Source organism: Scyliorhinus torazame, chromosome 5, assembly GCF_047496885.1.
Source record: "Scyliorhinus torazame isolate Kashiwa2021f chromosome 5, sScyTor2.1, whole genome shotgun sequence".
Classification (NCBI taxonomy): Eukaryota; Metazoa; Chordata; class Chondrichthyes; order Carcharhiniformes; family Scyliorhinidae; genus Scyliorhinus; species Scyliorhinus torazame.
This window is the reverse complement of record NC_092711.1, coordinates 281,389,947-281,412,275: the sequence shown is the minus strand read 5'-3', so window position 1 is coordinate 281,412,275 and position 22,329 is coordinate 281,389,947. Positions and strand designations below refer to the sequence as shown.

Genomic DNA, 22,329 nt, shown 5'->3' with positions numbered 1-22,329 from the left:
ACCACTCCCCATATCCTTGTGGTTGACCCATTTATTATTTCCCCTAAGACCTTGATTCCAACCCAGTTCAGGTGGGCTTGCTTTTCATAATGTTTTTGATCCCAACAAGGAGGACAAGAGCTGGATCCTCCTCCCATTCCAAGTTCTCTGCAGTCATGACATGCCTAGAACCCTGACAGGCAACCAGAACATCCCATTGCAATTGTACCTGTCCCTCTATCTATGTTGTTTCCTACCACTACCACATTCCTTTTGATTTCTTGCCACCTGATGTTCTCTCCTGTCCTATCCCACCTACCCTTGAAACGCCTCTCATACCAAGGTGATAGATGACCAGATTTTGTCCTCAACCACACAAGTAGCAAAAGCTATGTTGGATAAGACTGAAGACTGAGGCACTTGTGGGAATAACAGGAGAAGCCCAGCGAGTCTACTCTGCTATTCAATTTGATGATAGCTAATCATCACCCTCAGTGTCACTTCTCCATATCCCTTGATGTCATTGGTCTCCAGAAATCTATCAGTTTCGGTCTTGGACATGATTAGCGATTGAGCTTGCACAGCTCTCTTGGGCAAAGAACACCAAAGATTCACCACCCTCTAAGTTAAGAAATTCCTCCTCATTTCAGTCTTCATCCTGAGATGCTTCCTGGTTTTTGACTCACCAGCCAAGGGAAACATCGTGTCTACATCCACCCTGTCGTGCCCTGTTAGAATGTAGTAAATTTCAATGAGGTGACTCTTCATTATTTAAAAGGCGAGAAAGCACAGACCCAGACTACCTGTATCCCCTTTCCTGCTGACCTGTCGCCTCATCCTCCTGTCCCTAATTGCTCATCAGTCGCTTATAAAACCTCTCATTTGAAAGATGGTTATGTTTTGTACTGTCCCTTTTAATTTATGGTGAAACAGATGATGGTTGCCATGGGGACTGGGAGTCCAGGTTGATATTTAATGAAACCTGCATGCCATATTTCATGCCTGAATACAAAAGAGAAGGCAGCTGTTCTTGCCCTATGCAGTCTGGGAGACTCCCAGGCAGTCTGAATTTTTTTTTAAAAACCTTGGGCACTGACTGGTGGAGAGATGAGGACAACAGCTGCACAGAGGGAAGAAGGTTTTTGTTTCTTTATATTACAGATGGATTGTGGGTGGGAAGATGTTCTCTGGCCAAAGAGATGGAACTGTCAACATTTAAGGACATGGGGAAGATTAATTCTGGCATGGCAAGGGAAAAGAACCCCTGGAGTGAACTACGTTATTGGAGACCAGTTGGGAATTTCTCAGAAGACCGAGGGAAAGGCCCATCTTGGTCATTGGGTATTACACCTCCAGAAAACTGGAAGTGAGCCCATTGGAAGCTGGGGGTAACCTTTTTAAAGACTGCAGTTTTGCGGAGAGTGTGCTTTAAAGCTTAAATGTGGAGTGGGGTTTTCAAATATCCTAAAACATTAACGAGACATGCGTTTTATCTACGAGGTTTGAAACACGACCTTAACTGAAGGGATGGGACTACCATGGATCAAATCATCCAGGTATCGCTTTCTGTCTTGATGCCCTGAAATATCTGCACCTCTGTCTCCAGCTCAACAGCTCTGAACTGAACTGAACCTCTGCAGATGCAGACATTTATTACAGATGTGGTTGTCTTTGAACGCAGCGCTATCCATAAATTCTGACTTGCTGCAGTTGCAGCACACTGCCTGCGCTACCATCCATATCTTTTTTAAAAATAAATTTAGAGTGTCCAATTCTTCTTTTCCAATTAAGTGGCAATTTAACGTGGCCAATTAACCTACCCTGCACATATCTGGGAATGAAACCCACGCAAACACTGGGAGAATGTGCAAACTCCACGTGGACAGTGACCCAGAGCCGGGATCGAACCTGGGACCTCTGCGCCGTGAGGCAGCAATGCTAACCACTGAGCCACCGTGCTGCCCTGCTATCATCCATATCTAACCTTGTTTCATTCATTTCATTGACATTTGTGTTTTGATCAATATGGCTTTCTTGTTGATCTAATCAGATTAAAATAAATATTTGCCAGAAACTTATTCTATTAACCTTTGTACTGTAATTGGGCTAAACAGCTGGCTTGTAATGCAGAACAAGGCCAGCAGCACGGGTTCAATTCCCGTACCGGCCTCTCCGTACAGGTGCCGGAATGTGGCAACTTGGGGCTTTTCACAGTAACTTCATTGCAACCTACTTGCGATTATCATTAATGTCAGGTAATCATTTGTGTCCTCCCATTTTGCTCTTGTCCTCTCCATAATTTGTTTACCTAAAGGATACTATGCCTTTTATGCTTGGATAAATGATTAAGCTCTGATTCCTCAACTCGTGCCACTACATGCTCTATGCTGACTATATGTTTCTCATCTGTCTGTCTGGTACAAGCTGCTGCTGCTCCTTTTTAATGTCTCTTGTCTGTGGTTCCCATTCTTTTTTTAATTACTGTTGTAATGAAAATGTACAGAAAATAATCAAAAACGCTCCCGGTGTGCTGGTCTTTATAACAAGTGGACTAGAATGCGAAGGGTTACAGGTTATGCTACAGCTATACAAAGCTCTTATTAGAACACACCCTACTGCTGGATACCAAAGACTATATCGGCCTTGGAAGGAGTGCATCTTGGATTTATCAGAATGATAGCTGAACTTTGTTAAATTACAAGGAGAAATTAGACAAACTAGGATTGTTTATTTTCTTCCTCTTTCATGAGATGTAGGTGTTGTCGTCAAGGCCAGCATTTGTTGTCCATCACTACTTACCCTCGAACTCAGGGGATTGCTCGGCCATTTCAGGGGGCAGTTAGGAGTCAATCACATTGTTGTGGGTCTAGAGTTGCATGTCGACCAGAGCAGATAAGGATGGCGAATATGCTTCCCTGAAGGTTTATCGAAGGCCTCTGGATTACCAGTCCAGTGACATTACCTCTATACCACTGTCCCAAGGGAACGTTGTCACTTTTTTTTCCATAAATTTAAAGTGCCCAATTTCTTTATTTCCCCAATTAAGGGGCAATTTAGTGTGGCCAATCCGCCTACCATGCACATCTTTGGGCTTGTGGGTGTGAGACCCACGCAGACATGGGGAGAATGTGCAAACTCCACAGGGACAGTGACCCGGGGCCGGCATCGAACCCGGGTCCTCGGCGCCGTGAGGCAGCAGTGCTAACCACTGCGCCACATGCCACCCTGGGAACATGGCCACTTAATTAAAACAAAAATACTTTCTTGAATTTGTGCAGTTGTGGCTGTCATGGCAAGTTGATATTCATTGCCTATTCCTAGTTGCCGTTGAGCAGTGATGGTGGGTCCTTTCTTTTTAACAAACAATTTGTAATGAGGTATTTTTGGCATAACAACAACCACAGTACAAAAACAATACAAAGGACAGTAATCAAAAAGCAATCGCCGACATCCGTCCCTCCAAGGCCCGCCTATTTAACCCCCTACTCTCTACTACCCTAACCCCCCCCCAGCTGACGATTAATTCTCCGCAAAGAAATCAATGAATGGTTGCCACCTCTGGGCGAACCCTGACACCGACCCTCTCAAGGCGAACTTGATCTTTTCCAGGCCGAGAAAACTCGCCATGTCGGTTAACCAGGCCTCTGACTTCGGAGGCCTAGACTCCCTCCAAGTCAGTAATATCCGTCGCAGGGCTACCAAGGAGGAAAAGGCCAGAACATCTGCCTCTCCCTTCTCCTCTTCCAACGCCCCAAAGATCGCTACCCCTGGACTCATTTCCACCCTTGTCTTTAATACCCTGGACATGACATCAGCAAACCCCTGCCAATATCCCCTAATTTTTGGGCATGCTCAGAACATGTGGACATGGTTCGCTGGTCCACCCGTACATCTGACACACTTGTCTTCCACCCCAAAAAATCTACTCATCCGGGCCGCTGTCATGTGCGCCCGGTGCACCACCTTAAATTGGATCAAGCTGAGCCTTGCGCATGTAGCGGTCGCGTTGACCCTGCTCAGCACCTCCGCCCATAGGCCACCTTCCATCTCACCCCCCAGTTCCTCCTCCCACTTACGCTTCAGCTCTTCCATATGCGTCTCCTCCGCCCCCATTAATTCTTTGTAGATGTCCGAGACGCTCCCCTCCCCCACCCATCCCCTAGACTCTATCCTATCTTGAATCCCTCTTAGTGGCAGGAATGGGAAGGATGATACCTGCTTGCGCAGAAAGTCCCCCACCTGTAGATATCTAAAATCATTCCCTGCTGCCAACCCAAACTTCTCCTCCAGCGCCCTCAAGCTGGGGAAGCTCCCTTCCAGAAAAAGGTCCCCCATCTTCTCAATTCCCTCCCTTTGCCATACCTGAAGTCCCCCATCTAGGCTCCCAGGAGCGAACCGATGGTTGCCACATATTGGGGACCAAACCGCTGCATCCACTGCACCAAAGTACCTCCTCCACTGACCCCAGATCCTCAGGGCCGCCACCACCACGGTACTGGTAGAACGGCAACGGTGGTGCTATCAGAGCCCCCAAGCTGGTGCCCCTGCATGAGGCTGTCTCCATCCGCTCCCAAGCCGCCCCTATCCACACTATCCACTTCCTTATCATCGCAATATTGGCCGCCCAGTAATAATTACTGAAATATGGCAAGGCCAGCACCACCTCCCCCCGATTCCTCTCGAGCATCACTTTTTTCACCCGTGGGGACTTACCCGCCCAAAGAAAGCCCAAAATAATTTTGTTGATCCTCTTTTTAAAAAAAAAAAGGACCGTGGGATAAAAATCGGGAGGCATTGGAACACAATTAAAAATCTCGGCAATATCGTCATCTTAACCGACTGCACCCTCCCTGCCAGTGACAGCGGGAGCGCATCCCATTCCGAAACTCGCCCCTCATCTGCTCAACCAGCCGGGACAAGTTCTACTTGTGTAACTGGTCCCAGTCGCCTGCCACTTGTATCCCCAGATATCTAAAATTGTCTCCCACGAACCTGAACGATAACTCCCCCAGCTGGCCCTCCTGACCTCTTGCCTGGACTACAAACATCTCACTCTTCGTCATATTCAATTTGTATCCTGAAAACCGGTCGAGTTCCCCCAGAATCGCCATAATCTCCCTCATCCCTGCCTCTGGATCTGCTACATATAGGAGTAAGTCATCCGCATACAGCGATACCCTATGCCCGCCCCCAACAGCCCTTTCCAGCCCCTAGAAGCTCTCCGAGTCCAGATACGGTATCTTCCCCAACACCCTCTTGATGAATTCAACATCGTCCCAGTTCAGCGCATAGACATTAACCAATACCAACTTCCTCAAGGTGGCCCCCTCCCCCGACCTCCCCTCTGTCCCCGAACCCAGGTCCCTCCCTCGTCAGCAGACCTGTAGGCGCACAGTATTGTATCAGTCGCAGGCAGGCACTGTTCTAAGTTGATTAAAGCCACGGTTTACTTTTACTCTTGTCTCGAGTGAATTGATGGTCGCATCACCGTCGCAGCAGGGGTCCGAACCTCGGCCATGTTAGCTTCAGCAGCCACTTCTACCCAGCCCTTGCTCATCTTTCTATTTCTTCCCTTACGATCCCTTGGGGTTCTCCATTCCATGCACCACTGTGTGGATCCAGTGCTTAAATGCCTGCACTTTCAAAATCCGAACTCAAAGGCACGAAAAAGTCAGGGGGAAAAGGGTCCAAAAGCCCGGCCTGAGCGGGAGCCACCAAGTGTGGTGATGTGCATCAATGTAAACACATGTAGGCTAGCTAGACACTAGAGGGAGCACCAGAAACATTACACACACACACTCAACCAATGGATCAGTTGGATAGGACAAGACCAATGGACATTCACAATACACAAGGAGGTGACACGACCACGGGGGCATTACACCAACCCATATATAAAGGACACCACACACATGATCTGCCTCTTTCTAGTGGAGACAGTCAGTGAGTACAGAGACAGGGTTGATTCAATATTAGACCCACCACGTGGATTGCAGCAGCTGGTTAGTCAGTCTGGGTAGCTATAGTAGGATTAGCAGTAGTGTCAAACCCGAGTAATAGAAGTGTAAATAGTTTAATAAATGTGTTGAAGTTATTGTCTTGTTGGGTGTTCCGCTATACAGACGAACCAACACGGTTGCAGATGGTACAAGTCTGTTTTATTACTATCAATAACAACATCTGTAAACTTATGACTGTGGTTCGTTCTTTACCCTTTAACCTGTGGACCCAGCCCTAACACTATCTTAGAGAGGCACTCAGCACATGGTGTATGGCTGAGTGGCTTGCTGTGAGCTCTGTGCCCTGAGCTGTCTCCTGCTGAAATGAGCGGGAACGGTGGTGTTCCCCGTTTTATAGTGCGTGTGCTCTTGCTTCTGATTGGCTGTGATGTTGCGGGTGTGTTGATTTGTCCGTTGATCTGTCCATCAGTGTGTATGTGTGTTTGCACCATGATGTTTATCTGAATATCATGACAGTTATCTCCACGTCTGAACCTTCCTTTGTCAAGTGCACCACAAGGAAGCCGCTTATGTTACACCTAGAACATAACAAATCACCAAGTATGCGACTTACTTCCTCATAGCCGCCACCGGAAGTCCACGATGGTGGGTCCTTTTGTTGAACTGCTGCAACTCTTTGTATTTTTGGTGAAAGTGAGTGGGTTGCCAGGCATTCTCACAGGGGTTTTCAGAGTCCACCGTATTGATGTTGAATTGGAGGTACATATAAGCTCAATATGACAGATTTCCTACACTGAATTATATGTGTAAACCATTAACATTGGATTATGTTAAACCTCCTCCCGAGGTCAGAAATGGCAAGATACATTGTAGATGCCCAGATAGCAGTTAAGTTGCTCCAATTGCAGTTTACTGTTTTGGGGCTTATGGCTGTGTCACTGTGTAATTTGTTGGCTATCAGGATATCGACTTGCATAACTTCACATGAGAAATTCTCATTGGAGCATGGGAAATAACAGTGGCTCATGAAGCCTCTGGAGCATGCTCCACCATTCAATTTGATCAGGGGTGACCCTCTTTCCTGCCTTGAAGTCCTGAGAGTGTGTCCCTGCACGCTGTGTTCTAATTGCCCTATCGGGGGAAACAATGTCTCAGTATCTACCCTATCAAGATCCTTCATAATCTCTTATGTTTCAGTGAGATCACTTTTAATTCTTAGAAACATCAGCGAATATCGGCCCAATTTAGCCCCTCATCCCAGAAATCAATCTAGTGATCCTTTATTGTACTACCTCCAATGCAAGCATAACTTCCCTTTAAATATGGAGACCAAATCTGTGTGTGGCACTTCAGGTGTGGTCTCGGCAAAGCCCAATTGCAGCAGCATTTCTTTATTATCCTCCGAGGCCAACAGAGCATTTGCCTTTTCACTTCCAGGACTTAGCTGTCCTGGAAGAAATCAATAAACAGTTTCCATCTCTGAGCAAACCCTTCCACTGACTCCATTCAAGGCAAACTTAGTTTTCTCCAGCCTAAGGAAATCCGTGAGGTCGCTCAACCATATTCCCCAGTTCCGAGTCCCTCCACCCCAACAGGATCCGTCTCCGGGCTACCAAAGAGGCAAAGTCCGCCTCTCTCGCCCCGGAGTCCCGGGTCTTTCAACACTCCAAACACTGCCAATTCTGGACTCGGAACCACTTTCACCTTCAGTACCTCCAACACCAGGTCAGCGAACTCCTGCCAAAACCCCTCCAGATTTGGGCAGGCCCGGAACATGTTAACATCTCCCCCCAGGTTCTCCTCCCACTTTCGCTTAACTCCTCCTACCGGGGCATCCTCTCAATCCATCAATTCTTTACATATCTCTGACACTCTGCCCTCACCAACCTCTGTTTTCGACAGCATATTATCCTGCAACCCTGGGGGCGGCAGATCAGGAAAGGTCGGCACCTGTTTTCTCACATAATTCTGCACCTGTAAGTATCTGAACTAGTTTCCACTGGGCAACTTGTATTCCTCTACCAGTCCCTCCAAGCTCGGGAAGCTGCTCCCAATGAATAAGTCCTCAAACCGCTCGATCCTCACCTGCCGTCAACCCTGAAACCTAAACCACTCATTTGCTCCACCAGCTGAGCCAGATTCAGCTTGTGTAATTACTCAGATGCCCAGATACCTGAAACTCGTCCCCACAACCTTATACTGCAGCTCGCCCAGGCTCCTCTCCTGCCCCCTAGCCTGGATCGGGAAGACCTCACTCTTCCCCACGTCTCAGTTGTACCCTGAACACCCCCCGCACTATCCCTTACCAGCCTCTAGACGCTTTATGCGCCATGGCCAGTGGCTCTATCGCCAAGGTGAAAAGCAACGGAGACAGTGGATATCCGTGCTTTGTCCTATGATACAGTCTAAAGTAGCCTGAACACACCCGATTCGTTCTTGTACTCTCCACTGGCGCCTGGTACAACAATCAAAACCAATCCGCAAACCCGAAGCACCCCAATACCTCGCACAAATACTCCCACTCTACCCGGTCAAAGGTATTCTCCGCATCCATTGCATCTGCCACCTCCACATTCCTTCCCTCTGAGGGCATCATTTTGACATTTAGCAGACGCCTGATGTTAGCCGATACGTCTCCCTTTTACAAACCCTGTCTGGTTCTCTCTTCTCCCACCACCCCCACCCCAGGCACACAGTCCTCCATCCCCAAGGCCAAAATCTCAGCCAACAACTTGGCATCCACATTCAATAGTGATATTGGGCAGTAGGACCCACACTGCTCCGGATCCTTTTTTTTTTCATCAGGATCGGAGATATTGAGGCCTGCGATAACATCGAGGGGAGCTCACCTGTCTCCCTTGCCTCTTTTTAAAAAATAATATTTTATTAAGGTATTTGAAAATTTTTATAACCGGAACAAAAACAATGACATCAACATGGTAAAATAAACATTTCTCCCCCAGGCCAATCTTCACACACCTCAACCATGCAACAACAATCCGCCTGCCCCCCCCATCGCCCTGCTTGGAATACATTTTTAATTTTCCCCGAGAAAGTCGACGAACGGCTGCCACCTCCGGGAGAACCCTAACATTGACCCTCTTAAGGCAAACTTTATTTTCGCGAGACTGAGAAACCCAGCCATGTCACTAACCCAGGTCTCTATGCTTGGGAGCTTCAACATTAATAAAATTCGTCTCTGGGCTACCAGGGAGGCAAAGGCCAGGACGTCGGCCTCTATTCCCCCCCCCCCCCTGAACTCCCGGATCTTCCGACACTCCAAAGATCACTACCTCCGGACTCGGCACCACCCGTGTTTTTAGCACCGTGGACATTGCCTGAGCAAAACCCTGCCCAAACCCTCTAAGCTTCGGGCATGCCCAAAACATGTGGACATGATTTGCTGGGCTTCCCATGCACCTCGCACACCTCTCTCCTCTCTCCTTGTGGCCAGTATCTTAGCCAGCAGTTTGGCATCCACATTCAGTAGAGAAATCGGCCTGAATGATCCGCATCGCTCCGGATTCTTCTCCCGTTTCAAGATCAATAAAATTGAGGCTTGCAACATTGTTGAGGTGAGGACTACTTTCTCTTTTGCTTCGTTAAATGTCCTCATCTGCAGTGGGCTCAATATCTCTGAATACTGCTTCTAGAATTCCACCTGGTAGCTGTCAGGCCCGGGGCCTTGCCCGACTTCATGCCCTCCAGCCCCTTATTTCCTCAATCCCAATTGGGGCTCCCAGCCCCTCCACCAGGTCCTCCTCCATCCTCGGGAACCTCAACTGATCCAGAAATTGCCTCATCCCCTCCACCCCAGCCGGGGGTTCCGATTCATATAATTTACTATAAAAGTACTAAAACACCTCGTTCACCCCCGCTGGGTCCAGGACAGTATTACCATCTCTACTCTTTACTTTACCTATCTCCCTGGCCGCCTCTCTTTTCCTGAGCTGGTGTGCCAACACTGTGCTTGCCTTTTCCCTGTACTCCAAAATCGCCCCCCTTGCCTTCCTCAACTGTTCCACTGCTTTCGCTGTGGTCAACGCCCAACCTCCACCTGTTACCTCCACCGCTCCCTCAGTATCCCCACGTCCGGGGCCTCCGAGTATCTCCTGTCCACCTGGAGTATTTCCTCCACATCCCTCTCAGCCCATTCCTCCCTTGCCTCATTAAATGCCCTCACCAGCAGGGGCCCCGGTTTCCTGAAAACTTTTCATAAAATTCTACTGGAAAGCCGCCAGGGGCCTTCCCTGCTTGCATTGCCCCCCAGTCACTTCCACCAGTCCAATGGTGCTCCCAGCCCCTCTATCAGGCCCTGCTCCAACCTGGGGACCAGCCTGTCCAGAAAATACCGCACGCACCCCTCCCCCCACCGTCACCCTGAACCCGCTACGATATTCCCCACCTCAATTGCCACATGCTTATTGACCAGCATCGCCACCCCACATGCCTTCATATCTAACCCCGAATGCAAAACTTGCCTGACCCACAATTTCCTTAGCCTTGTCTGGTCCCTGATCTTCAAATGTGTGTGTCTCGTGTAAAAAGGCCACATCCGCCTTTAAGCTCCTCGGGTGCATGAAAACACATGACCGTTTGCTAGCCCATTCAGCCCCCTAACGTTCCATGTGCCCAACCCCGGATGTCCACCGTCACCACTCCCTCCCATATAATGCCACTGCAACAACACCTCCTTCACTAACCCTCAATTTCACTAACCACCTGCTCACCCCCCACTGTGCTTCCGTTAACTAATTTTAATGTAATCTTTATTATTGTCACAAGTAGGCTTACATTAACAATGCAATTAAGTTACTAGCAATAAAGCCCTCAGTCGCCACATTCCGGCGCCTGTTCACCGAGAGAGAGTCAGAATGTCCAAATTACCTAACAGCACGTCTTTCGAATCTTGTGGGAGGAAACCGGAACACCTGGAGGAAACCCACGCAGACACAGGGAAGCATGCAGACTCCAAACAGACAGTGACCCAAGCCTGGAATTGAACCTGGAGCTGTAAAGCAACAGTGCTAACCACTGTTGTACCGTGCCGGCAGCCCCGTCCAAGGTGCGTAAACCTCCTAGCCCCCACTGATTAGCCCGCCCTCATCCACTCGCACACCTTGTAACTAACAATTGCAAACAAGAAAACAACAAAGGAGAAAGAAAACCCACAAGTCCAAAAGGTACACTCACCCCCTCATCGCAATGAAACATCTCAGAAGAAATGTTCACAATCCACCAGAACAAAAAATACAGGAATTACCAATGAACAGGAAAAAAGAAACCATAGTCATCTCCCCACCACTCCTTAGTTTAATGCCCTCCTTCACCTGCCAGTCCTTGTGTCTCAGAAATTCCGTCGCCTCCTCTTGTGTTCGAAAAGAGTGCTCTTTGTTATTGAAGGTCACCCAGAGGCATGCCAGGTACAGTATCCCAAACTTCGCCCCCGTTTTAAAGAGGGCAGCCTTCACCCAATTAAACCCGGCCCTCCCCTTCACCAGATCCGGGCCCAGGTCCTGAGACACTCGCAGTTCACTCCTCTTCCAGGTGCATCTTCTCGTCTGCTTCGCCCATCTCAGGATCTTTTGCTTATCTAGGAACCGGTGAAGAAACACCATCATTGCCCTCGGCGGCTCGTTCGCCTGCGGCCTTCTCATTAGCGCCCTGTGCGCTCGGTCGACCTCCAGGGGTTGACCAAAGGCCCCCTCTCCCTTCAGCTTCTCCAGTATTCTGGCCACATACGTGGCAGTGTTCGCTCCTTCGATGCCTTCAGGCATCAAGTTCTGCCTCCAGGAGTGGTTCTCAAGGTGCTCTACCTTCTCCGATAGCCGCTTCTCGGTCTCTAGCATTACTCCCACCTCGGCCGCCAACGAAGCCAACTGCTCCTCGTGCTCCCCCACCGCCTCCTCCACTTTCCAGGTAGCCTGGACCTGGGAAACCAGCCTCTGCTCCACTCGATCGATTCCCGTCTTCAACAGATCTGCAGCCTTGGCTGGGTCCTCATGGGCCTCTCTCCTCTTCTGGCTGAACTTCTCATTTAAGTCATCCACCAGTAGGTCCATCGACCATTGGTTAGGCAGCGCAGGCCCTGTACCCTCTGCCATCTTAAGCTGTGGCGCACAAAGATTCTCCTCCATTCTTCTCGACCCATATCTGGTCCGTGGATCCATCCACTGGACCCACCATTGGAGTCCGACTTCCTGGTCAGCCCTACACCCTTTTCAGCCACAAATCCACCCCCGAACGGGGAGAAGGTCTGAAAAAAACAGCCTCGAGCGGCAGCTGCCAAATGTGCAACCGCTTACACCGTGGCCGCCACCGGATGGCATTTGTCGTCTTAATTGCCTGCTGTACTTGCATGCTAACGTTTGTGTTCTGGATACACGTCCTCTGAATATCAACAAGTTTCATGCCTTGTTTAAAAGTGTACCCAAACAAGCACTGGAGTGTGGCGACTTGGGGAAGTGAATACGCTATGGAGGGAATAACGACAAATAATTTTTTTCCTTGTGTGATGAATGTAAGAAATTGGTGTATATTTTGTATCTGTCGTCGTAATGTTTTTAAAGAATGAATCAAGATTAATGTATACAGCAACGCCATGCAAAATGTGCAAATAAGATGTTGTAAAAGTAAGCTTATCATTCATTCCAACCGTATACGTGTTTACATATATGAGGCCGAATGAGATTTTGTGGTGATTGTTGGATATCCCCTGTAGAGTAGATAATTTGAGACATTGTGTTTAGACATGGGTAAGCAGGTCAGGGAATCAGAGTGGGATAAAAATGATGTAGTTAATGGGAGGAGCCAGGTCTGCAGCAGGAAGTTTGGCTTTTAGTTTTGCTCAAAGCTTTCAGCTGAGCAGCAGCTTTTGCCAAAGGCTGTACAGTTAAGCAGCAGTCTGACACAGACATAAGGATCTGCAGGCTGTTTCGTGAAAGAATCTCTCTCTCTCTCTCTCTCTCTCTCTCTCTCTCTCTCTCTCTGTCTCTGTCTCGTTCTCTCTCTCTCTCGTTCTCTCTCCCTTCAAACAGTATTTCCAATAAATCTCCATTCAAGTGCACATCAAGTAACCTTGTGTTTGCTAACGTTGTTTATAAGTGGCTTTTGACCTGTGGTGGTGTTTGCTTAATTTGAGACAGAAAGGTATCAGTTAGAAGTTAGTGTTTCCTTTTATTGTTAACAATTGTTTAATTGTACGCTATTTCTGTGATAACATTGTTTCATCCTGTGTTAAGAATAAAGTTAATTTTAATGTAACACAGCCCTATTTGTCAGTTGAATCGCTCCTGGAGCGATATATATTTTCCCCTCAGTTTTACAATTTTAAAAAGAAAAGTGTTTGGGGGAAACCCACCTTTCACGTCATCGACCTCTCAAACCCACATTCATAAATTTCAGCATAATGTTTCGATGAGTTGGCAGGAAAAATAATCTCACTCACTGCTTCAGAGACGAGGGGGTTTCTTTTTGTTTCGACTTGTGCAGCACATTTTGATGAAGGCAGTGACTATTTTTTTTGATTCCTGTGGTTTCAGCAACCCTGCAGTGTCGCACTTGTGGTCAGTTGACCACCAGGTCGGCAAACTGGCATCATGCTAATCTGTATGGCCTAGTAACGTACAACTTTGTGTACTTGCTCCTGCGGAGTCTCCCTCCATTGAATTCATGAGAAAAGCATGGCCTAAAATATATTTTTAGTGCTTTGTTACAACCTTTTTATATTTCAACAACTTCAATTGTGCAACATTTATAATCTGTTTCAGTAAATATTACGAACAATGCTAAATTGTGGCTTTAAATTTTAGGTGATGAAGACAACGTAAAGTGTTTTCACTGTGATGGAGGCCTGAGAAATTGGGAATCTCGTGATGAAGCTTGGGAGCAGCATGCAAAATGGTTTCCAGGGTAAAAGGCAAAATGTGTTTTCAACTATTTGCATAGGGTTATACAAGTGATTTTGCTGTTGAATCTTTGCTGTTCTAGATTGGCTCCGTGCTCATGGGGATTAATAGCCTACTTCTGTTCCTATTATTTACTATTTCTTACCCCTCTGGCTTTGCAAACCAGATCATGTGCAGCCGCGAGACAGGTTGTTGTCTGCAGTGCCACCAGACCAGAAGTGGAGCTTCGCACTTTGTGTACGAGTTTCTTTCGATGGAAATTGTTTTCCCTCTTGGGCACCTTGTCAGGAGTAGAAACTTGTACACAACATTTTTGAATGTCAGATCTGTTTGCAGTCCAATGGCAGTTTCATGACCTCTCGATGCCCAGATCTTCCAATCTCCGAGTCACCGGAGTCCAGACGTGTCCCCAAGATGCATTATGGGACTCCCTCAGAGGTCCCAACACAGTGACCGTGGGAATGGCCTGGGAAGTTTGAACTTATAGAATCATAGAATTTACAGTGCAGAAGGAGACACATTGAGTCTGCACCAGCCCTTGAAAAGAGCACGCCACATAAGCCCACGCCTCCACCCTATGCCTGTAACCCCATCTAACCTTTTTGGACACTAAGGGTAATTTAGCATGGCTAAGCCACCTAACCTGCACAACTTTGGACTGTGGGAGGAAACCGGCGCACCCGGAGGAAACCCACGCACACACTGGGAGGATGTGCAGACTCCGCACAGACAGTGACCCAGCCGGGGATCGAACCTGGGACTGTGGAGCTGTGAAGCAACTGTGCTAACCACTGTGCTATTGTGCCACCCAACTTCTAACAGGCAATTACCCTGGACCCTCCTAAATGTTTCCAGCTCTTGAGTTAGTCAGAGTTTGTGGTTCCAAATTGCTTACCTGGAACGTTAATCAGGAACTACTGGACAGAAAACTCTGCAATTCCTGTGGAATTCCATAACTGAAGCCCCGCCCAGACCCGACTTCACCTTGCCTTCACTCTCTGGCTTTTCAAAGAAGCTTTCAACATTTAAACTCTCTACTCACTAGAATACAGCACCTACTGCTGTAAAAAGGGAGCATGGTTTCTTGAGATTTCCCTGTCTCTGATTTCTAGCACTGAGCCAGTTTTGAAGAATCCTCCATCAGCAGATTGCCCAGAAAAATCGAAGAAAGTTCAGTGTTTTTTAAAAAAAACATAGGTTTATGTACCCAATTATTTTTTTTTTCCCCAATTAAGAGCCAATTTAGCATGGGGAGGATGTGCGAATTCCACACGGACAGATACCCAGGGCCGGGATAGAACCCGGTCCTTAGGTGACGTGAGGCAGCAGTGCTAACCACTGTGCTGCCCCCTTTTCTTTTGGCCCGTTCACGGTCGGAAATAGGGGTTCTGATCTTGATGGGAGGCTTTGGGCCCTTATTTTGGCTTTTTTTTTTTTAAATTGTGAATAAGACTTGATGCTTTCTATCTAAAGTTTCTGAATTCAGATGCAATGTAAATATGTTGAGGAAATTCCTGGAAAATAACTACTGCTATTGTCCAAATAGGTGTGCGTTCCTCATTCAGCAGAAAGGCCATGACTTTGTCAATGATGTTCAGTTGAAGAAATTATGCTCCAGTTCTACTGTAAGCTCCTCTTGCTCTTGAATTATTATTGCTTTACTCCTGTGAAACAGGCATCAGTAGAATTTAGTGATTTTGTAAACTTGGTCTGTTTATTTCAATTGTATAACTGAATGTATAATTGTCAAGCGTATCTCCATAGAAACCCTACAGTGCAGAAAGAGGGCATTAGGCCCATTGAATCTGCACAGTCCCACTGAAAGAACACTTCACCCAAGTCACTCCCCCCTGCCTCATCCCCACATCCCCATAACTCGCACATCTTTGGACACTAAGGGGCAATTTAACACGGCCAGATCACCTAACCTGCACGTAGTTGGACTGGGGGAGGACACCGGAGCACCCGGAGGAAACCCACGCAGACGAGGAGAGATCATCTCAGAAGCACCAGGAGACTCGGTGAGAACATCTCGGGATGTCTAAATGAGCCATGTGCATAATGGCTGATACTTTGGTAAGATCTTGACCCAGAGTTAATTGCTGTTAAGTGACCACATTATGGGTTGGATGAAGCGAGATGAAATGTCCTCGTAGTGATAATGACTGACCTAACTGAAAACTCAGCATAAATTAATTGATGGCTTGAATTTTGCAGGGAATGTGGGGTGGTTAATTGTGTTCTCTGTCCGTACCCCTCTTAACCTGAAACTGTCAACAATGTCAGGATGTTGGGCATGGGCAGATTAGCGTGGAAACCCCGAATTTATGGTCGAGCAGGATGCTCCACCACAGCCTGTGATATCCCCCACCCACCCCTGTAGAGCCAACAATCCTGAAAATCGGCGAGAATTTGAACTTTCTCACTCCCACCTGGTTGTTAACCACCCACTTTAAAAAGTTGTACCTTGTTCAATCCAGTGTAATTAGATTTTTAACAATGGTGATCCGTATAATTTGAACCAAACGGGACCTAAAAAAATAATTTCACATTCAGGAAATGCTGTTACACTGATTAATTAGTGGATTTTTAAAAGTATGGTTTAAAAATGTCTTTCCACAATATTTATCTTTTACCCTATGTATGTCCCAATTTTGTGTTAATCTTTGTTTCCGATGGAATGGGACTGATGTCCTAGGGGGGAGTATTTGCTAGAGTGGCTGGGAGGATTTAAACTAAAAGGCAGGTGGATGGGAACCCACGCAAAGAGTCCGAGGAGGGGGAATCGAGGACAAAAACAAAAGATAAAGAGGAAATAAGAAAACTGATAGACAGGGAAATCAAGGACCTGATTCAAACAAGGCCGCAGTGACACTTATTGGGAATGGGGCAGGAAATGTTAAAAAGATGAGCCTAAAGTCTTTGTGCCTTAAAGCGCAGAGCATTTGCAATAAAGTGGATGAGCTAATCACGCAAATGTATGTAAACAAGTATGGTATAATCAAGATTACAGGGACATGGCTGCAGGGTGACCAGGGATGGGAACTGAACATCCAAGGATTTTCCGTATTTAGAAAGGACAGACAGAAAAGGGAAAGGTAGTGGAATTGCATTGCTGGTTGAAGAGGAAATTAACACAATAGTGAGGAAGGAAATTAGGTCCGACAACGTGGAATCTTAATGGGTAAAGCTGAAAAACATCAAGGGGCAAGAAACATTTGTGGGCTTTGTATCTAGACCCCCAAACTAGTGGTGATGTTGGAAATGGCATTCAACAGGAAATTAGAGACTGATGCGATAAAGGGACATGTGTAATTATGGTGATTTTAATCCGCATGTAGATTGGGCAAATCAAAATTAGTCTAGTCTGTAGAGGAGGAATTCCTGGAGTGTATACAGGATGGTTTTCTGAACCAAAGAGAGGCCATCCTAGACTGGGTACTGCGTAATCAAACGGAATCATTCGTCATCTAGTTGTGCGAGACTCTTTGGCGATGAGCAGCCATAACATGATTGAGTTCGTCATCAAGATGGAGAGTGACGTATTGATCCTGAGACTAGGGCCCTGAATCTTAATAAAGGAAACTACAGTTGTATGATGTGCGAGTTGGCCATGATCGCTTGGGAATCTACGATGGTATGAGGTACGAGTTGGCCATGATTGATTGGGAAACTTTACTTAAAGGGATTGATGTGTTATGTACTCTGGGATAACACAGGCTGCAACTGGATGCAGCTTTAACCAAAAGATACTCCAGACCTTGAAGTTAGTTCAATCTGATTTATTGAACCAGTAGCACAGTTAGCATAGTTCTCCATATGAGTTCGACTCTCTGCTAACCTAAGTGTGATTATTCTGTCTGACTGAACCAGACTAGCTCTTAGCCACGTGCTGGAGGTGTGATACTGTACATACACCCTGACTCACTCTGTAGTTGTTCATCAGTGGAAAGAGGTGGAGTGTGAGTGCCTCATGCCTTTTACCATGAGATACCACCCAAGTGTCCTGCCTGCTCATTGGCGTGCAAAATGGCAGGTTTCATCAATGCTAAGGCACTGCAACCGGGAGATGGCCTGCACACTCTGCCTCGTGGAAGGCAAGTTTCTCATTTTCAGCCGATTTGTACTGGGCATAGCGATTTTTGGCATGCTCATTCACTGTGCATGTTTCAATCGCGACTGGCAGGGTCATATGCTTGATTTTCAGTAGCTGCTCTCTGAGGATCAGAGTGAACTCCAAAAACGATTGTGTCTCTGAACATGGAGTCAGAAATATCACCAAAGTTGCAGGACAGCGCTAGCAGGCGGAGGTTAGTTAAGAAGGAGTTGAAAGATTCATCTTTACCTTGTAGACACAGTTTGAATATGTAGCGCCGAGGATTTCATTGGTGTCCACTTCATAGTGACTGTCAAACTTGTCCAGGATGGTCTGAAACTTTGTCTTGTCCTGGCCTTCGGTGAAGTGAAAAAAGCTGAAGAGTTTGATGGCTTGATCACCCGCTGTTGAGAGGAGAAGGGCGATCTTCCTTGCATCAGATGCACCCACGAGGTCTGAAGCTTCGATGTACAACAGAAACCTTTGCTTGAATGTCCGCCAGTTGGCACTGAGATTGCCGGAGGTCCTGAGCTGGTGAGGAGCCTGAATCTTCTCCATGGTGCCAGGATACATTTGCTGGTCGTCACGGAACGGACTGAGGTAAACCACCTAGATTAAGCAGTCTCCTGGTAGCATGATGTGTTATGTACTCTGGGATAACGCAGGCTGCAACTGGATGCAGCTTTAACCAAAAGATACTCCAGACCTTGAAGTTAGTTCAATCTGATTTATTGAACTAATAGCACAGTCAGCACAGTTCTCCATGAGTTCGACTCTCTGCTAAACTAAGTGTGGTTCCTCTGTCTGACTGAACCAGACTAGCTCTTAGCCACTTGCTGGAGGTGTGATACTGTTCATACACCCTGACTCACTCTGTAGATGTTCATCAGTGGGAAGAGGTGGAGTGTGAGTGCCTCATACCTTTTATCGTGAGATACCACCCCTGAGTGTCCTGCCTGCTCATTGGTCATGTCCTGTTCTCTGTGTTCATGAGCTGCCTGTCTGTATATCGTGACGGGGATGACTGTAGATGGGCATTGTCAAACATTCAAGGAGCCCATGGAGAACTGCAACGACTGTTTATTCCTGTCTGGCACAAAAGGAAAATGGGAACGGTGACCATATCATGGCTTATAAGGGAAATTCGAGATGGTATTCGATTCGAGGAAGAAGCATACAAATTGGCCAAGAAAAACAACAGGTCTGAGGATAGGAAGCAGTTTAGAATTTAGCAAAGGAGGACCAATTCAAGATTAAAATGGGGAAAATAGAGTACGAGAGGAAGCTTGCAGGGAATATACAAGCTGACTGTAAACGTTTCCTTAAGTACGTTAAGACAAAAAGATTGGTCAAGACAAATGTTAGGTCCCTTATAGTCAGAAAGAGGAAATTATAATGGGGGACAAAGAAATGGCTGAGCAACTAAATACATACATTGGTTCTGTCTTCACAAGTGAGGACACACATATGATAGCAGGAATGTTGGGAACTCCGGGTTTAGTGAGAAGGAGGAACTGAAGGAGATCCATATCAACAGAGAAATGATTTGGGGAAATTGATGGGGAATAAAGGCTGATAAATCTCCAGGGCCAGATCTACATCCCACGGTACAAAAGAAGGTGGCTGTAGAAATAGTGGATGCATTGATGGTCATCTTCCAAGATTCGATATACTGTGAAACCGTTCCTGCAGATTTGAGGATAGCTAATGTAACACCACTATGTAAACAGGGAGTAGAGCAAAAACCGGGAATTACAGATCAGTAAGTCTGACTTCGGTAGTGGGGAAAATTATAGAATCAAATATTTTATAGCAGGGAACTTAAAAACAGTGGCAGGATAGGACAGAGTCAGCATGGATTTATGAATTTATTGACAAATTTACTGGAATTCTTTGAGTAAGTAACTAGTGGAGTTCATCAGGGGGAGGCGGTGGATGTGGTTTATTTGGATTTTCAGAAGGCTTTTGACAAAGTCCCGCATAAGAGATTAGTGTGTAAAATGAAAGCGCATGGGATTAGGGGTAGTGTATTGAGATGGATAGAAAACTGATTGGTAGGCAGGAAACAAAGAGTAAGATTGCGAGGAGGATGCAAAGATCCTTCAGTGTGATTTGGACAAATTGAGTGAGTGGGTAGATGAATGGCAGATGCAGTGTAATTTGAATAAATGCGAGGTTACCACTTTGGTAGCAAAAGCAAGAAGGCAGACTATTATTTGAATGGCCATAAATTAGGAGAGGGGAATGTGCAACAAGACAAAATTCTAACAGGAGTACACAGAGTAGATGCAGGAAGGAAGTTTTCCATGGTGTGGGTATCCAGAAGCAGGGGCACAGTCTGAAGTAACGGGTACACGATTTAGGTCCGAGATGGGGCGAAATTTCCTTCACCCATGTGAACCTGTGGAACTAATTAGCACAGAAAATAGTTGAGCCCCAAACACACTGTTTTCACGAAGCAGTTAGATTTAGCACTCGAGACGAAGGGAATCAAAGGATATGGGGAGGAAAGCTGGATTAAGCTATTGAGTTGGATGACATGCTAAGATCATAATGAATGGTGGAGCAGGCTCGAAGGGCCGATTGGCCTCCTCCTGCTCCTCTGTTTCTCTGCCTGTCCATGTCTATGTTTCTATGTCTTGTGTGTGAAAATCCTTTAATGTAATTGGCTGTTTCAACAGCGTGGCGACATCAATAATAATAATAAGATGGCTGGCCCCTCCAGTCTGCCCCATATCATGATGGCCGGATTATCATGAATAAACACTTAATTGCTCCCCATGCAGCATGTAATCTAGAAGTTGGTCTGGACAAGTCCAGAAGTATAAATGGATCAATTTGTGAAGACACTTGTCTTCTACTTGATGTGATCTCTTACCCAGTTAAGAATCAGTTCTCTCTTGACAGCCTGTAGAAAGTCGCCATTCACCACACCAGCTGACAATGTTTCCAAAGGCTCGCTACTCTCTGGGAAAAGAATCACGAGCTGACATTCAGTCTGTTCCTGCTTTCGTGTAATTTCACATCTTGTCCTCTGGTTCTCTGCAGTCTGTTGAACTGAAATAATCAACAGTGATGGTAACCAGCTTTGAAATATTTTAGACTATCGGGGCACCCCAAGGTCTGTGCCATTGTAAAGTAAGTAGACTATGGTCCTTGTGTCTGTGAGTCACAGCGACTCTTCTGGCCAGTAATTAAACTTGAGGCTCTCTGTTCAGAAAATAGATTGAGCAATATGAATCCAAAGTGGTTGAGATGTAGGTCAGTTATGGCATAATTGAATGGTAGAATAGGCTTGAGGCCTGCACCCTTTTCCATGTTCATGCACTATTTGCAGCAGTGGAGTTTTGATTGGGCATCAACTTCAAAACCATCTCAAATGACCAGCATTTTAAGTAATGAGCCCATCAGTACTTTTATATATTACAACATAGTGGCTGTATCTATATTCAGCACACTACTTTTCTGAGGCTGTCCATTTTGTGACTTAGATGAAGGCATCGAAAGCCATGCATCCAAGTTTGCTAACAATACAAAACAAAGTGGGGCAGCAAGCTGTGAGGAGAACACCCGCTGCAAAGGGCTTTAGATAGGTTAAACGAGTGGCACTGAAGTGTTAGATGGGGTATAATATGAGAGCTGAGAAATTAATTAATTACTTCGGGAAGAATAACAAAGCTGAATATTTTTTTTAATCGTGCCCAATTTGTAAATGTTTCCATTGAGAGAGGATCCTAGTACAAGAAACAGCTTGCAGGTGCAGCAAGAAGCATTAAGAAGTCAAATGGCTACCTCCAGGTTCAGGACTTTATTAGAAAACAGGTGGGGACATTTCTGCTGCTGCCCCCGCGTAGGATCCAGGACAGGGTGGTGTCTGGCATCTGTGTAGGGAAGGGGAAGGTGTCGGACATGTATCAGGGGCTGCAGGAGGTGGAGGAAGCAGGAGTTGAAGGGCAAGTGGAAGGAGGAGTTGGGTGAGGAGCTAGATGAGGGCCTGTGGGTCGACGCCCTGGGCAGGGTGAACTCCTCCTCATCATATGCCAAGCTCAGTTTAATTCAGTTTAAGGTGGTGCATTGGGCGCATATAACGGCGGCAAGAATGAGTAAGTTTTTTGGGGTGGAAGACAGGTGCCCCAGATGTGCAGGGAGTCCAGCGAACCATGCCCATATGTTTTGGGCATGCCCGGCGCTTAAAGAATTCTGGCAGGGGTTTGCGAGGGTGATATCTAGGATTTTGGACAGTCTGGTGAAGGCGAGTCCAACAGTAGCGATATTTGGGGTGTCGGAGGATCCGGGAGTGCAGGAAGCGAAAGAGTCCAAGGTACTGGCCTTTGCCTCCCTGGTAGCCTGGAGACGGATCTTGCTAATGTGGATGGACTGAAAACAC

General features: G+C 46.6%; 1 protein-coding gene across 4 annotated transcripts in view; it reads left to right on the top strand.

The window, feature by feature from the left end:
* The window catches only part of LOC140421165 (E3 ubiquitin-protein ligase XIAP-like), a 47,684-nt gene that overhangs the window by 17,185 nt on the left and 8,170 nt on the right, over window positions 1–22,329 (top strand). For all 4 annotated transcript variants that reach the window (XM_072505631.1, XM_072505629.1, XM_072505628.1 and 1 more), the window contains 2 exons: window positions 13,751–13,850; window positions 15,393–15,471. In XM_072505631.1, the coding sequence (XP_072361732.1) occupies window positions 13,751–13,850; window positions 15,393–15,471 (179 nt within the window). The remainder of the gene's footprint in view (window positions 1–13,750; window positions 13,851–15,392; window positions 15,472–22,329) is intronic.